The sequence below is a fragment of the Amphiprion ocellaris genome, chromosome 17, assembly GCF_022539595.1.
Source record: "Amphiprion ocellaris isolate individual 3 ecotype Okinawa chromosome 17, ASM2253959v1, whole genome shotgun sequence".
NCBI classification, from domain to species: Eukaryota; Metazoa; Chordata; class Actinopteri; family Pomacentridae; genus Amphiprion; species Amphiprion ocellaris.
Window position 1 is genome coordinate 2,029,077 of NC_072782.1, and position 16,324 is coordinate 2,045,400.

A 16,324-nucleotide genomic window follows, 5' to 3' on the forward strand; every position below is an offset into this window, starting at 1 on the left:
TAGGGGTTCCCACAGCATTTAGCTTAACCTTTCTTTACAGTGGGTGTGTGGACAGATTGCCCTTGCTGGGTCTTTACACACATAAATAAATGCATTTTTGCCTTAGAGGATTCCAGAAGACTTTCCTCTGCTGCCAAGCTCACAAAAGCACCAATGTAAGACGGCAGGGTAATTCATGTTGCTGTGAATGGGCAGTAATTATATATTAAGATATTATATCAGTTAGCAAGTGAACAGTTAGTTCTTGAAGCTGACATTGAGAGACTTTGACAAGGGCCAAACTGTGATTGCTAGATGACTGGGTCAGAGCATCACCAAAACAGCAGGTATCATGTTCTTGTGTTCCCGGTGTCTAGTGGTTAGTAGCTACCAAAAGCGGTCCAGGAAAGGACAACTGAGGAACCAACAACAGGTTCATGAACACCCAAAGCTCAGCGATGCACATGGTGAGCAAAGGTTGACCCATGATCCAGTCGCACAGAAGAGCAACTGCAGCACAAAAAACTGCTGAACACCTTAATGCCACCTATGATAAAGGTGTCAGAACATACAGGGCATCACAGCTTGAGGCGTTTGGGTCTTCATGGACCAGTCAGAGTCTAATCTGACCCCTGTACATCACCAAAACACCTACAGAGTGTCAAAACTGGACCATAGACCACGGTCCAGGTGAACTGGTCTGATAAATCAGTGGATGTCTTTGACTGGGGAAAGAGATGACAACAGCACACACTTTAAAAAGAAGGCGGTGTGATGCTCTGTGTAATGCTTTGCTTTAAAACTTTGATATCAATGGAACAAGAAAAAGTAATTCTTCAGAAGTGAAGATCAGTCAAACAGATGCTTGGACTCTGATCACATCCGCTGTCATTTTGCCAAGTTTACTATAATTTATTTCGGTAGTTGTGTAGGCGTTTGTGTTTTTCCTTTTTTCTGTTGACTTGCCTGCTGTTTGAAACATTATGAAATTGAGATCCTGATTGTACAAAGATGATTTGCAACCAGAAGTGCTTGGGCAGTCTGATGATGTATTCCAACTTTAAAGGTATTATTCAGCATTGTTTGACCTTTTGTGAGTTTGCTTGGCTGGACAAACTTCAGAACAAGCCTGGATATTATTTTGTGAATGTCTCAGGTGCTATTTTTGTCTCTGTTCATTAAAAAAGACAGTGCTCTGTTTTATGATGCCTGCTGACCTTTGTGGCTTCCTTTACTCCTCCTCCAAGCAATCTTCTCTGTCCAGAATTTTAACTTTGTTGTCCCCAAAACCTTCTGATTCAGGTGGACACAGGAGATCCAGCTACTCAGGACAAGACTCAAAAGTCCACCTGTATCTAAAGGTTAAGAGACACTAATCGGAGGACAATTATGTTTACATTCTGGACAAAGACAGATGATTTGACAGAGGAGTGAAACACTCATCTCTCTGACACCACCTATCAGGTACTTATAATGCAGTCTTGATGAACTTTCACCAACATTAACATCTTGAGGTGCTCCTAACCGGTGATTTCATGGTTGTAAAACTGCCAGGTTGTATACAGTCATGAAAAAAAAATCATTAGACCACCCTTGTTTTCTTCAATTTCTTGTTCATTTCAATGGCCGGTACAACTAAAGGTGCATTTGTTAGGACAAATATAATGATAGCAACAAAAATATCTCCTGAGAGTTTAATTTCAGAGCTGATATCAGACATTTTCCATGATTTTCTTGATAATAACCAAAATCACTTCAGTTCTTACATCAATAGCTATGGCATTGTTCTGCCAAAAATAGCTTTTAGGATTCCATGTTTTCTTTTCTGACTGCAGTCATGCGCCTTGGCTGCTCTCCACCAGCTTCTAACATTGTTCTGCTGTCACAGCAGCCCATTCCTGTTGCCATCCATCCATCCATTATCTATACACCGCTTAATCCTCACTAGGGTCATGGGGGGCTGGAGTCTATCCCAGCTGACTCAGGTGAAGGCAGGGGACACCCTAGACAGGTCACCAGTCTGTCACAGGGCTACATACAGAGACAAACAATCACTCTCACATCCACACCTACGGGCAATTTAGAATGATCAATTAACCTCAGCATATTTTTGGACTGTGGGAGGAAGCCGGAGTACCCGGAGAAAACCCACGCATGCACAGGGAGAACATGCAAACTCCATGCAGAAAGATCCCGGGAAAGCCGGGACGTGAACCAGGGATCTTCTTGCTGCAAGGCGAAAGTGCTAACCACTACACCACTGTGCAGCCCTCCCATTCTTGTTGCACTAATTCTAACTAACCTGCTTTGTTTTTTGGCCTTGTGGTTCTCCATTTTGCATTTGATGATTTTCCACAGGTTTTCAGTTGGATTTAGATCTGATGATTGAGCAGCCAAGGCATGGTTCCAATGTTCTGGTTCTCCATTCAGGCTTTAACTGACCTTGCCATGTGGCAACCAGGTACCAGGCATTAAAATGAACAAGAAATTGAAGAAAGCAAGGGTGGTCTAATCATTTTTTCCATGACTGTAGATGGAAGTTCCAATCAGTCAATATTTAAAAAGCATCTTGGATTAGAGAAATCAAGTCACTTTATAGTGAAGCCCTTAGAATTAACATGATCTTCTACACAGATATTGTGATATTTTGTGTGTAGTATTTTAAAATATATCAGTGGGATACAATAAAAAGTCCACCAGAGGAGACAAAGTTTCCACAAATCAATGGGCTGAGATTACCTTATGATTACAGCTGCTATAATCCACCAGCAACACTGGCCTTTTAAGTGGACAAAATTTACACCCACTGGCTAGAAGTGAGAAATTAGCTGCTACATGTTTTCCAAAAAATACTCAAAACTCTCAGTGCTAAATCAGTCCATATTGTTATTGTAAACTTCATATGTGCCACAACAGAAAGCCTGACAGACTGTTCTGCCTCTAACTGAGCACAGCAACCCTCCAGCTAGCCTCCCTCTGGAGACCTGTCATGTTGCTCTCCTCTGCCTGCGATTTCATTCTTTCTGTCACAAAAGGTGAGGAGCAAAGTGAAGCCTGACCATTACATTTAAAGCTGCCCTCAGCTCTCTCCTCGCTGCCATGAGCCATTATACATCCAGCGGCTGTAAGAACCTGCCAGTTGGGCCTTCACCGCTGGACTGGAAGCTTCACAGAGGTCTGAGCTTCACCGCTGGCCCACAGAGTCTGTCAGCTTGTTGTACTTTCAGAGGAGGAAGGGAATGTCAGGGGTTATACAGCTGGTGAGGACATCTATAGGAGCCAGCTGGCAAAACATTCAGTGTGCATAGGAGGAATTTTATGGGTCTGGCAAGGCACAACAATGCACTAAGGTGAAACAAAGCAGAAGAATGGCGTCAGTCTGCCCTTGAATATGCACATTTGCACCCAAAGCTAATTCCTCAATGCTTACAACCAAGGCTTAACCTCAAACGGCTCCTTGAAGTGAGGGCGGTATAATATTGTCACTTTCCAGAAATGTGCTCAACCTCTCAGACCTTCTGAAGATATAATTAAAATAGAGAGCACAAGAAAGGCTGCAGCTGCAAAAGCCTTCACAAGCGTCTCCAAGGATCCTGCTGGGTCCAGCTATTTTTCTCTTCAATAGCACTATTTTAATATCGTCCCATTATTGCACACACACACACACACACACACACACACACACACACACACACACACACACGCACACACCACATGTGCACGTGGGAATTAGGAGCCATTAATTGTAATATTGATGTTGTAGTTGTAGCTGAGTTGCATATTTCAACAAACCAATGGCATTCTCTTATTTGACAAAAAAAAAAAATACGACAACGCCGCTGAGGCAGAGGAACCCGGCAACGTGCGCGCTCACGTATGTGTGTGCGTGAGATTTTATGCCTGCTTTGTCTTCATGTGAATGCATTCTGTGTGTGTGTGTGTGTGTGTGTGTGTGTGTGTGTGTGTGTGTGTGTGTGTGTGTGTGTGTGTGTGTGCAGGCATGCAATGGTGCGCTGCTTTCCATTTTAATGGCAATTCCGACAGAGCCTTTCCCATCTACCAGTCGCCATGGCAACCAAGCGGGTAAGCGGCCACGTTTGTCTCGGGGGCCCTGGCCTTCTTTTGCGTGCCACAGCTGTGCATGCACACACACACACACACACACACACACACACACACACACACACACACACGCACACACACACACACACACAAGGCCAAACAGACCTGCAGAAATCGCAATTATAAGTACATTAAACCCACAAAACAAACATTTGCTCCTCGGTGCACACTCCAACACGTTGCCACAGCAGTGTGTGCACTCTCAGTATCACCCCTCCAACCTTCTGAGCCCTCCGTACAGTTATTCCCCCACGCCTCCCCCCCCCTTCCTCCTCCAAACCAGTGCTTGGGATTTCCCAGTTAGCTGCTAATAGGGCTTTCCCAACTGTTCCTCCCGTTACACAAAGCTCTATAGCATTTCTGTCTCTCCCACACATATACATGAAGCACCACGCTGGCAGTCTGGGCCGAGACGTTAGCGTGGTCTTTTTGAAGCCGGCTGGCAAGTCTGTGGGCAGAAATGAAAGATTAACCCTCTCCTCTCTGCTGTTTTATTCACAGTGTTCAGATGGGAAAACGTTGACGGTAAATTAGCTCAAATCTACCTAATAGAACGAACAGAGCTCCATTTATGCTGCAAACACTGAGTCTGGAAAGCACTGAGAGTTCAAGACCGGGATAAAGTGGTTTATTTGATTGTTTACGTCACCACTTCTTCAAACTCTTCAACTACAAGAGCAATAATTTGAACAAGCAGGTCATTGTAGGTCTAAATCTGTACCTTTGTGACCCATTTCAGCCTGAAATTTACATTCAGAAACTACATTTCAGCTGTTGTTGTTGTTTGAGAATGTGAGTTTCCAGTATAAAAACTGGAAGCTAAAGCGATCGACAGCTCACCCTAACAGCGCCGTGCTCATGTCTCTCCTGTCAATCATCCTGTGTCAAGGTGAAAACTGTGAGTTTTGCAGGCAGTTTGGATGATAAATATGGAAATCCTGCCAGTGATCAGCTCTGTGTAGGCAGAGCAAGTATGACTTTGTGCGGTGCTGCAGAAAACAAACTGGTAATCAAAGCTGTAAATGCTGCCAGTATTAATGGTTATGTTGAAGGACAAACTAAATACATTTTTTTCTAATCATCAAAATATTTGGACATAAAATAGGATCCTTGTCTTGCCTATAGGGTGCCAGGATTTAACACTTTGATTCCATTTTAAAGCCTGTAAATAGAAATAATATCTTCACTAAAAGTCAGCTTTATTAAGGAAAGCACTGAGCTATCCTGGAAGAGATAACCGCAATCAGATATTATCAGTTTTGCCTAAATTTACAGGATTATTGTGAAGACTTTTGTATTGGAAAATGTCTAGAATCAATGCATGAAAGCAAATATTCGATTCATCTGTAGTTTTTGACTATGTTGGTTTAATTTGATGACAGAAGAGGTTGCAACACACTTCTTTTACCTTCATCCTGTATGTCGCTGTCCATTTGTTTCACATTTTATTGACAGATTTGGCACAAAAACAAGCACTAGAGACTGGCAGTGAGAGTTACCTGTTCCTGTTTCTGTACCTGTAGCTGCACTGCAGATGAAAGAAGGGAGCTCTTTTGTTTAATATTTAATGTCTTCTAATAACTTTTTTCCCGACAAGAAGGATGTCAGCATCCTTCATCTTCCCCCAAATCCTGCTCAGGATGTTTATGAATTGTTTATAGCCGCTGAGGCAAACACACGTATTTGCACAACTGAAGTGGGTCATGCAGTCGCACTCTTTGTTCATCAAACTTTAGCATCTGCATGTGGCTTAGTTCAGGTCAAAATCCAACAGTGGCATTCGAAAACATGTGGTTTATTTATTTTTATGTATTCATGAGACAACTTTCTATCTACATGGTGAAGCAATAACAGTGTATTTTGAGAAACTTTAGCTTTGGCATGCAAAGTAATAAAGATACATGCTCTTCTTAAACCCATACATTAACTTAAAATTGTAAAATTCAAATGTCTATTATATTTTCTTTTATAAGTGATATTCAATGAATGTTAACACATATGTACAAAACTTAATTAATCTGCTATATATTTTTTTAAAAAATGCATGTATTACATATAGCATTAGAGTCTTTTGACACCTTTTACAGAAAAAAAAATAGGCATAAAAAAATGCAAAAAACATAGAATACACCTTTAAACTGGGCTAACAAACATATATTGCACAATATTTAAGAGCTGTCTCAGTACATTGATTCATAGTGGGAAACATCCTTAGGTTTCTGTAAGAAGTTTACAGAATCATTTTTGAATTACTTTAAACTCTTAACTATCTTCTGCTAATCTTTTAATCTGCCTGCAGTTCATATTCATTCTTGTGAATTCACAGGAAAGAGGCAAAATGTTTTGCTTCTCATGAGGGAGATCAGACAGTAAATTGCCTCTTGTAGTAGAAGAATATTTGTGTTTATTTAAATTGTTTGAGAATTGAAGCTCCACTTGATTAAGAGTTGATGATGTCGCTGCTGCTAACCATATGGTGCTTTGTTTAAAGATGTTCTGCAGTAAATCACAGCGTATTCGCATCAGAGAAGAAGAAGAAGAAGGAAGATACAGACTTTATCATATGAGAAAGCTGTGTAAAGTTAAATCCACTGCCTTATACAAAAGTGGACAAACCTACAAACCTCCAGCCATCGCTTTCTTGGCAGCGCCTGACTCCTCCTAAATCCCCATGAAACCAAAAATCAGCAAATCGGTGGAGTGTGAGCAGACTTGAGGCGAGCCATGGACTGTCTGGTGATGGAAAACACCTGTCAGTCAAAGCAGCCATGCCTTTAATTATGCAACTTTAAACCTTCTGCAGTTCAAACTTGCAAGCTATAAAACCTTTACACTTATCAGAAATGGGAAAATTAGTTACAGAGACCAAAATATTTTTTGTATCAGGTTGTAAACATGTTTATTTTTGCTGTAAAGTTGGACGTTTTAACATGGTGGTCTATGGGGATTTATTCCCTACTGGAGAAAGCCTCTAGTGGCCATTTGTGGAACTGTAGCATTGGCTTAATTTTTTCATCCCTGCCAGTTGCACCTTGGTTAGAGCATTTTGATTTATTTAAAGCCCCTTTTGTCCTCCATATAAGGTAGATGTCAGATATGTACTGTAATTTTAAAAAAAAAAACGGTTTGCAGTGCTGAAGTGGGTCAGAGTAAATCCCAGCTGTGGTTCCTGTGGCATAGTTGGCTTATCTAAGCTAAAAGACTTTCTTCAACAAGCAAAACCCACTGGAGCGGAAAGTAGAAACCACTCGTCTCTGTCAATTTTTCTAAGTGTGTCTCGCTGTCTGTCTGAATGTACAAGGATCTGACCTGACAGAGTTGCTGTAAAAACTGCACAGAACACAAAATAGTGTCTGATACCACATGAAACAGAAGTAACAGGACCTTACGTACAATGTAGGCCTTATTTCATGAAATACCTAGAATATCATGAGAGCACAACATCAGCTTTCAAGTCAAAACTGAATCTTTGTAGGAGATTTTTATGTATTTTTCACAGACATGTTTTAGTTTTCGGTCAATTAAGTTAAATATTCTATAATTCATGACATTTTTAATGAATATCACATCAGCTGGTAAAGAACTAAAAGATAGAAAACTGGATCATCTCTCAGCTACTTTTTTACAGCATCAGTTCAGCTATACATGCATGTAATGGTGACATCAAAGAGGGTCTACATTAAAAATCACAGCGGTGATAAGAGAAAAATCTTGGAGAGATCACGTTTATATGTTGTGCTGATCCTCTAACAGTCTTAAAAAGTAGTAAGGTAGCGTTAACTCTACTTTAAAGTCTGGCCAGCAGCGTCCTCTGCTGGATGTCGTTTGACAGTGCAAGTCCAGTTACAGTCACGGTGTTAATTAAAGGTAGTGCAGACCACTCCTTCTTTACAGGCCACATCTTCAGATTACAACATTTATGTTTTATATGTTGGCTATTTTAACCATTTATGACCAATGACAGTATTTTATTTCGCTTTGCATAGCAACAAATTGTAGTGAGAAGGATAAGACAAGATTCAGTACAATCATAAATCCCGTATTATATATAAAATATGAAAGAGTGACACCCCATATTCGATTTACAAAAATACATAGATATTTTCACTGCTGTTTGCATCCAACTGCCTATCTTATCCTCAACCAGAAATTTTCTAATGACTTCAAAAACCCACCAGATGGCAGTATAGTCCATATTTTAAAAGAAAAACCACTATCACTGTCATCAAACTGGGTTATGCATGCAGTACGTTTTATTTGTCTGTTTATTTTCTTAAATGTGCTCTATAGATACGCAGATGTAACTCATTTTGAAATATTTACAATTAAATAAACAGCAACTTACTATTCATTCATTCATCTAATAATATTCATAACCTAAGTGTCATTTTTGACTCTGGTTTGCCCTTTAATGCTCAGATGATAAAAATATTGCAGTCCTGCTTTATCCAGCTCAGACAGCTAACAGACATCAGATTGTTCTTTCCTTCTACAGACTTAGAAAAGGTCATCCATGCACTTTATTCTGGTATCAGCAGGAGAACGCCAACACTTTTTATTGCCCTTTACAGGATAATTTTAGAACTGATTTTAGGATTATTCTGCCTCCTTTAAATCCTTGAATGATGGTAGAATCTGCTCCCAGTTGGCCTGATTGTTGCTGGAGGTCCTCTAACAGCCTTATTAAGGATTCCTGATTCTTGAAATGTCACTACAGGTGAGCTGGACTTTGTTGTTCCTGACCCTGGACTGTAAAACTCACTATCATCTTTTAAATAAGATTAGATAATCCCTTATTGATCCACAGCGGGAACATTGCAGTGTTAAAACAGTACTGGAGGTAGTACAAAAACATAAAAACAGATGAGAAATATACACAAGTACCACTGATTTTTGACAGATTCTTCTATAGATAGCACAAGCTCATCTGAATGTGGAAAATAACAATACTGCACACAAAACTCACTTTTTACTGTTGAGCTTTTTCTTAATGTAGGGTAATTAAAATAAAATAAAATAAAATAACACGAACAGAAATAAAATAATACAATATAAATAAAACAAAGTAAAATAATAAATAAAATAAATCGAAATCAAATTAAATTAAATTAAGTAAAACAAAATTAAATAAAATGAATAGATATAAAAATAAAACAAGATAAATTTAAATTAAATCAAATCAAATTAAATTAAATTAACTTTATTGATCCTTACTGGGACATTCACACATTAAATGAACAACTGCATTTATTTATTTATTGAAATTATTTAATTAGGCTTTCATCTTAACCTTCTAAGAACCAAGCTTTGGTTGGGCTGCATTTTAGATTTCTTCTAGTTATCTGGGATAAGGAGTAACCAATAAATATAATAATCAGATAATATATAATATCAGATTATTATATTTATTATATTTCATTATATTAATATTATATTTATATTATATTATTGCTGTTGTTATTTTATTATTATAATTATTGTTGTTATTATTATTTATTATTATTATCATTATTATGAACAATATGCTCTTTTTGAAGGTTAGAAGGTTAAATTCTAGTTCTTATTATTTTTATTAAATATATTTGTTGTTAAAGACTTTGTAACTTTGTATTTAAACTGTTCTGTATAAATACATGTATTATTATTATTAACAATAACAACACCAACAACAACAATCATAAGAGTTGAAGTCAGTTATGAGAACATCTCCTCATAGAGTCCATCTGGTCCAGTCATCTGGGTGGATGGTGAACAGGAATCTGTTCTTTATCCACATTCTGCTGCCGGCTGCATTCACTCAGCGCTCTAATAGTCCATCGACAGACTCAGAAGTCAGAACTGCAGGCCGGGAGTGAGTGTTGATGAGCGTGAGAGCGTTGAAGGCTAGCGGGTGCATTCATGATGCCCATGTAAGGTCACTACCTAAACCTGACCAGCAGCCTCTGAATAACTGACATACCGAGCAACATGATAACCACACGGACCTGTCAGGAGGGGAAAGAGAGGAGGCAGAAGAAACCCTACGAGTGTAAACATCTAAATCTGTGACAGGCAGGAATGTGAAACGTCCTGGTGCTTTAAGAGATGTCTGTTCAGTGGTGGGGGGAGAATGGCATGCTGGTAGAAAACAAACATTCACAAGGTCACGTACATTCACTGGCAATATTGGTCCCAATGCAGTCAACTGAGTCCTTCTTTTTTCTCCTTTTCAACTCTTTTCTTCTTTTATGTGCATTTTCAATTGAAATAGTTTGAGTTGTTCTCTCAGAATAAGCTCATAGAAAAGATAGAAAGTTATTCCTGTTCACATCAGGGTTCATCTGTTAAAACCTCCAAAGACAAATATGCTCAAATGTGGAAGTTCTCTCCAGAAAAAAAAAGTGAAATGATTGAAGGGAAGGAAGAATGTGTTGAACAAAGGAGAATGCTGGAATGGAAGTCATAATATTAAAATGCAACACTGGTCAGTGATTAAACTCCCCAAAACTCCTCAAAGTTACATATCTGGAAAACATTTTTAGCATAAAAATCATTCCCTCCTGCTTTAAAATAGCTCACATGTAATTCTACACCACTGTTTCCACTTAAATCTATGAAGTCCATGTCTCACCAAACCCCTCAACAACTCTGCTCAAACACTGTTGAAACTATTTTTACTCAATAGTAAGTTGACTTATTGGAGTAAATCAGCCATATGTTCAACCTGGACACCAATTCTGAAGAGTAATGATAAAATAAAGCCACATCTGTAAGTTGTTGAGTCCTTTGGTTTGCTACATATCAAACCCAAGACGTACAAATCACCATGACCTGGATGACTGAGGATCTTCACAGAGATAATACTATACAATCTAAACCAGGGGTGTCCAACATGCGGCCCGCGGACCAACACTGGCCCTCCAGAAGTTCCAGTCCAGTCCGTAGGACGACTTTGTAAAGTGTAAAAATTCCAGAGAAGACATTAACTGCATTTTGTAAATTAGTAAAACTATAAATTTAAAATAATTTCTAGACCAGGACAAGTTGTTTTGATTATAAAGTAAAATACTAGATTGTTCATTGTTCTTTTGTCATTTTGTGTCTCATTTTTGTAATATTTTGTTTTGTCTGACTTTGTCATTTGTCTCGTTTTTGTCATTTTGTTTCTCGTTTTGTCGTTTTGTGTTTCCTTTTTGTCTCGTTTGTGTTTTTTGTCTTATTTTTGTCACCTTGTGTTTTGCTTTATTTTTTCTTTTGTGTAGTGTTTTTGTCATTTTCTGTTTTTTATCTCGCTTGTGTTGTTTGTCTATTTTATGGTTGTTTTGTTTCTCGCTTTTGTCATTTTTTGTCTCGTTTTTGTCGATTTGTAACTTTTTTGTCAAATTTTTTGTCTCTTTTTTGTTTTGTTCCGTGTTGTTTGTCTCATTTTTAGTTGTTTTGTGTCTCGTTTTTATAATATTGTGTCTTGTTTTTGTTGTTTTTTGTCTTGTTTTTTTGTCTTATTTTTGTTGTTTATCTCATGTTTTTGTCGCTTTGTTTCTCGTTTTGTCATTATTTATTTATAGGTTATTATGTTGTGATTCTAATGGTCCTGCCCTCTTGAGATCAGATTGGGCTGAATGTGGAACCTGAACTAAATGGAGTCTCACACCCCTGATCTAAATTATCAGAAATGACTTCCAGCTTTCAGATTCCTGCAACTTAGTTTAACCTTTAGTAGTTTAATCAATGGGATGTAAAATGAGCCACAACATTTATGTTTGTTGGTAAAACCACAGACCTCTAGCCGTGATCGTCACTGAAAAAAACAGCTTTGCTTTCAAAAGTAAGGGCATTTCTAAGTGACCCTAAACTTTATAACAATTGTGTATAAAAAAGCACCATATGAGCTTAGTAGCAGGGTTAATAAATATGATTTTACCAGGAGAAAGACAGAAGAAGAGATTGTGCTTTCTTCTGCCCTCCAGTCACAGCTACTAAATGCTCAGCCTGCAGGTTACAGACCAATAAAAAGACTGCTGAGCTTCGTGTTTGGTTAAATATCTCAGGCGAGTCCCCATAGACTAAACAGTAGCCACTGCACCGCCCTTACAGTAGCTGCTAGTCCTGTTAGCGCTGAGATGCTATCAGAGGAGAAGTTCTGTTTAAAGAAATGAGACGACGTGCCAGAAGCCATCAGTCGGCTCTATCCTGCAGATGTCTGTAATATCTGCATCGCCTACATTCAACTTCTTTGTGTGAGCAGGTTGCTTGTGTTTGCCTTAAAGATTTTCCAGACTTTGCAGTTTGACTGATTGTACAAACAGTCTGTAAATCCTACACAATTTAGATTTTCAATCATTCAGATATGTGTCATTCTCCACCTCTAACTGCTGCCAGGAATGTCTGTTTGTAAATGATTCCATTGAGAGACAGATTAGAGAATGCATTATAGTTTTGTTATGATCGGCGAGACACAATTATGGACATTTAGCTCAAATTATCTTTCAGTATGCTGTAGTTCAGGACTCTTAATGGACCATGTGTTGCGTTTTCCTACAGACATTTAAACTGAAACGCACTCATTCAATGTGTAGTCATCATGTGTTTCAGGGTTTTAGATTATGTGGAAGCTTTATAATGCATTTAGTTTGTCTAATTAGAATGCAGAACGTTAAGGTAAGTCAATGTACATTTATGCAAAAAGACTCACAGTATGGGCAGGTTGATGTATATAGTTCATTTTTGCAGTCATACAGCAGGTTTCTTGAAGTGGATCATTTTAAAGATATAAAATGTTATTTTATTTTCTTATTAAACTCTACTTTTTTGTAACTTAGAAAAAAGGTAGGGTAAGGGTAATGCCAAGTGTTTCATTTTTGTTGATGGGTTAAAGCAGGAGTGTCAAACATGCGGCCCTCCAGAGAGTCCAATCCCGCCTGCGGGATTATTTTGTAAACCAAGGGTAGCCAACACGGTGGCCACAGGCGCCTGGTTGCCGCAGAGACCATGTGAGTTGCCCTCTACACATGTTCTAAAAATAACACTACTCACCATGAAATTCCTTATAAAAAATTATAGTTGCTGTTCTTTCTAAATCAAAAATACTTACATTAATGCAGATTTTAAATTACAATATTTATTATAATTTTTTAAAAAACAAAAACGTCTTCGGTGTAAATGAACTTTGACCTTGTCCGAGTCAAAGTTCACTGCGCATGTCAAACCACCACGTCACTCTGCTGAAGCTTCCGGGCGCAGACACTTTGGGAAGTTAGCTGTGGTTTTTACCCCCAAAACATGGCAGAGAAGTGAAAGAGAAAACGCTATTTTTACGATGACTGGGAGGAAGAGTTCCTTTTCACGATAGTGAAAGATAAATGTATGTATTTGCGGGGCGACTATTGTGTCGGCAAAGCGGCACAATGTGGAGAGACGCGACTTTAGCCGCTACAAAGCTTCCATGCTAACTAGCCACCTGGTAGCGCATATAGACTGTATGCGCACTATGGACAGGAAAACACGGGACTTAAAGGCAGCTTTGGCATCTGCTACGCGGTGAAAAGTTTCTTCGTGGATAAAAATGTACCATTAGAAAAGGTTGTTTTAGTTACGACGGACGGGGCTCCTCCATGACGGGTCGCCATGCAGGCTTCATTGTACGATGCAGAGGTGATCCAGAAGATGGAAGATCATAAATGGCTCCAAAGCCAAACAACCAGGACATTGAAGGTGCTGCTGGAGGAGCTGTCAGCTGAACATGGTGACATGTTACTACACACAGAAACTCCATGGATCAGCAGGGGAACAGTTTTGCAGCGTTTTTTGCCACTGTTGCCCGAAATCAAAGAGTTCCTGCAATCCAAAGGGGAAGACATCTTGCTGCTTGAGGACACTGAGTGGATTCTTGCCCCTACATTTTTAACGGACATCACTGGGAAACTGAACCATCTGAACTGTGAGCTGCAAAGTAAAGGTAAGACATGATAAGCTCTGCAATGCCAGGCTTCCCACTAACACACATTTACAGACAAAGAAAGACGTAACATGTTGTCATTCAAAACACCGTGCCATTACACAAAAATGTGAAAAATAATTTGTTGAAAACATGTAATGATTTGTTGTTATGATCTTTTAAAAATGTTGCAATGCTGGTGAAAAATGCTGGTGATTAGTACTAATGTGATAGGATTCATTTCAAAATGTGAAAGAGTTGATTTTTTTTCTTACATAACTGATAATTAGTACAAACATGGGACAGACTTCACGAATTGTTCAAAAACGTTACAAAGGTAGTAGTTTGTACAAATGAAGCACGATTTGATGACAGTTAATGATTTCCTAAAAATGTTAGAACTGAGCATTTGCACAGAAATGTAACTGGTGTGATTTTGAACAAAGTGCTCCAAATATGCCGATTCATACAAAACTGCCAAGAAAGATATTTACAAAAGTTTCAGAGAGTTTCAGAGAGTTTCCTCTGTCTCGTTTGTGTTTTTTGTCTTATTTTTGTCATCTTGTGTTTTGCTTTATTCATTCTTTTGTGGAGCGTTTTTGTCGTTTTGTGTTTTTTTTGTCTTGCTTGCATTGTTTGTCTATTTGCTGGTTGTTTTGTTTCTCACTTTTGTCATTGTTTGTCTCATTTTTGCAGCTTTGTAACTTTTTTGTCAAATTTTTTTTCTTTTGTTTTGTGTCGTTTATCTCAATTTTAGTTCTGTTTCTTGCTTTGGTCATTTTGTGTCTCGTTTTTGTAATATTTTGTCTTGTTTTTGTCGCTTTTTGTCTTGTATTTTGTCTGACTTTTGTCATTTGTCTCATTGTTTTGTCGCTTTGTTTCTCGCATTGTTTTGCATTTTTTCTCGGTTATTTATCGGTTATTATGCTCTGATTCTAATGGTCCAGCCCTCTTGAGATCAGATTGGACTGAATGTGAAACCTGAACTAAAATGAGTTTGAAACCCCTGGGTTAAATCAAACATTTCAACTTTTTTATGTTGATGAATACAAGGGGATCGTCAGAGCGTCGGCCTAATGCTTCCATTCATTGGAAAGCTACAGTTTTAGATGAACTTTTTTGGATATTAACATTCCAGCCTGGCATAAGATCGGGTGTTTGAATGGAAATCTGGACTCTTCATGATCTTGAAAATCATACAGATCCAGACTGTAACAGAACTTGTGTGATATGTCAGCCTTCTTAAAGCTTACAAACCTCAATTTTAAGTTACAAGACATTGGAACCTACTGGTAACAGCTCCTGTTTTTACCGACAGATGGATATTTCTGAGCATCCTTCCTGCCTCTTTAAACGAATCCCTCCTCACACTGGAAGGGGAAAGGTTACTCTCAGTGATGCAGGTTGGCCACTCCTTCATTGTCCATCGCTCCCTAAAGGCTCTCTCCATCTCCCTGCTGCCTCTCCACCATCCTCTCTCCTCTCTGTCCTGCACTCTCCTCTGGTCTGTCTCACCATCCTTCCTCCTGTCATCATCCACCCTCCTACTGACTCTGTCTCTTTCATTCTCACTGCAGATCCTCTATTTTCTTTCTCGTCACTGACAGCTTCACCTGCACATTTATACCCAAAAATAACACACCAGAGACCATTCATTCTCTCTCTTCCTCTCCTTTTCTTTCTCATGCACACACACATCCACACACAGACATGCTTCCAGCCTCCTGCCAGCAGCAGAGCGAGGTGATGCAGGAGCGACAGAAGCAGCTGCTCTGACACATCCTGGCGTAACGAAACACACACCAACAAGGCAGGAGGCAAGAAGAAGAAGGAGGAGGAGATAAGGAGGCGGGGAGGTAGGAGGCGGAGGAGGAGGAGGAGAGGAGGAAGAAGAGGAGGACACAACTCTGTCTGAAAGGACACCAGAGGACAGCGGGAGGAAGAGCAGCCATGTCAGACACACCTTTGCAGAGGAACGGCACGGCGAACGCCCCGTGAGTAGATCCTCGTTTTCTAATCTTTCTATCTATTTCCCACCATCGCGCCTCTCCTCGGCCCGCATCTCCTTCCAACCGCTCTCTCTCTCTCTCTCTCTCTCTCTCTCTCTCTCTCTCTCTCTCTCTTCCTCTTTCTCTTTCTCCCATCCTCTCCATCTGACAGCCGGGGTTGTCATGGGAACGGGAGCTCCGTCATGGTGAGGCTGCTGCTCAGTCATGACTGGAGAGGAGACACGCGGTACACCGTGTACACTCCTCCCCTCACACTTCCCTCCGCATACATCTCACCTCTCTGCACACCAGCCCTCCCTCC

General features: G+C 39.4%; 2 protein-coding genes across 4 annotated transcripts in view; one reads left to right on the top strand and one right to left on the bottom strand.

The window, feature by feature from the left end:
* The window catches only part of plppr1 (phospholipid phosphatase related 1), a 93,412-nt gene extending 77,406 nt beyond the window's left edge, over window positions 1-16,006 (bottom strand). The window contains exon 1 of the mRNA XM_055019091.1: window positions 15,978-16,006. The gene's annotated coding sequence lies outside the window, so the exon portion shown is untranslated. The remainder of the gene's footprint in view (window positions 1-15,977) is intronic.
* The window catches only part of palm2akap2 (palm2 and akap2 fusion), a 107,611-nt gene continuing 107,148 nt past the window's right edge, over window positions 15,862-16,324 (top strand). For 2 of the 3 annotated variants that reach the window (XM_055019088.1, XM_055019089.1), the window contains exon 1: window positions 15,862-16,008. In XM_055019088.1, coding sequence (XP_054875063.1) covers window positions 15,965-16,008 — 44 coding nt within the window. In that variant the 5' untranslated portion in view covers window positions 15,862-15,964. The remainder of the gene's footprint in view (window positions 16,009-16,324) is intronic. The other variant, XM_055019090.1, reaches the window with a different exon arrangement.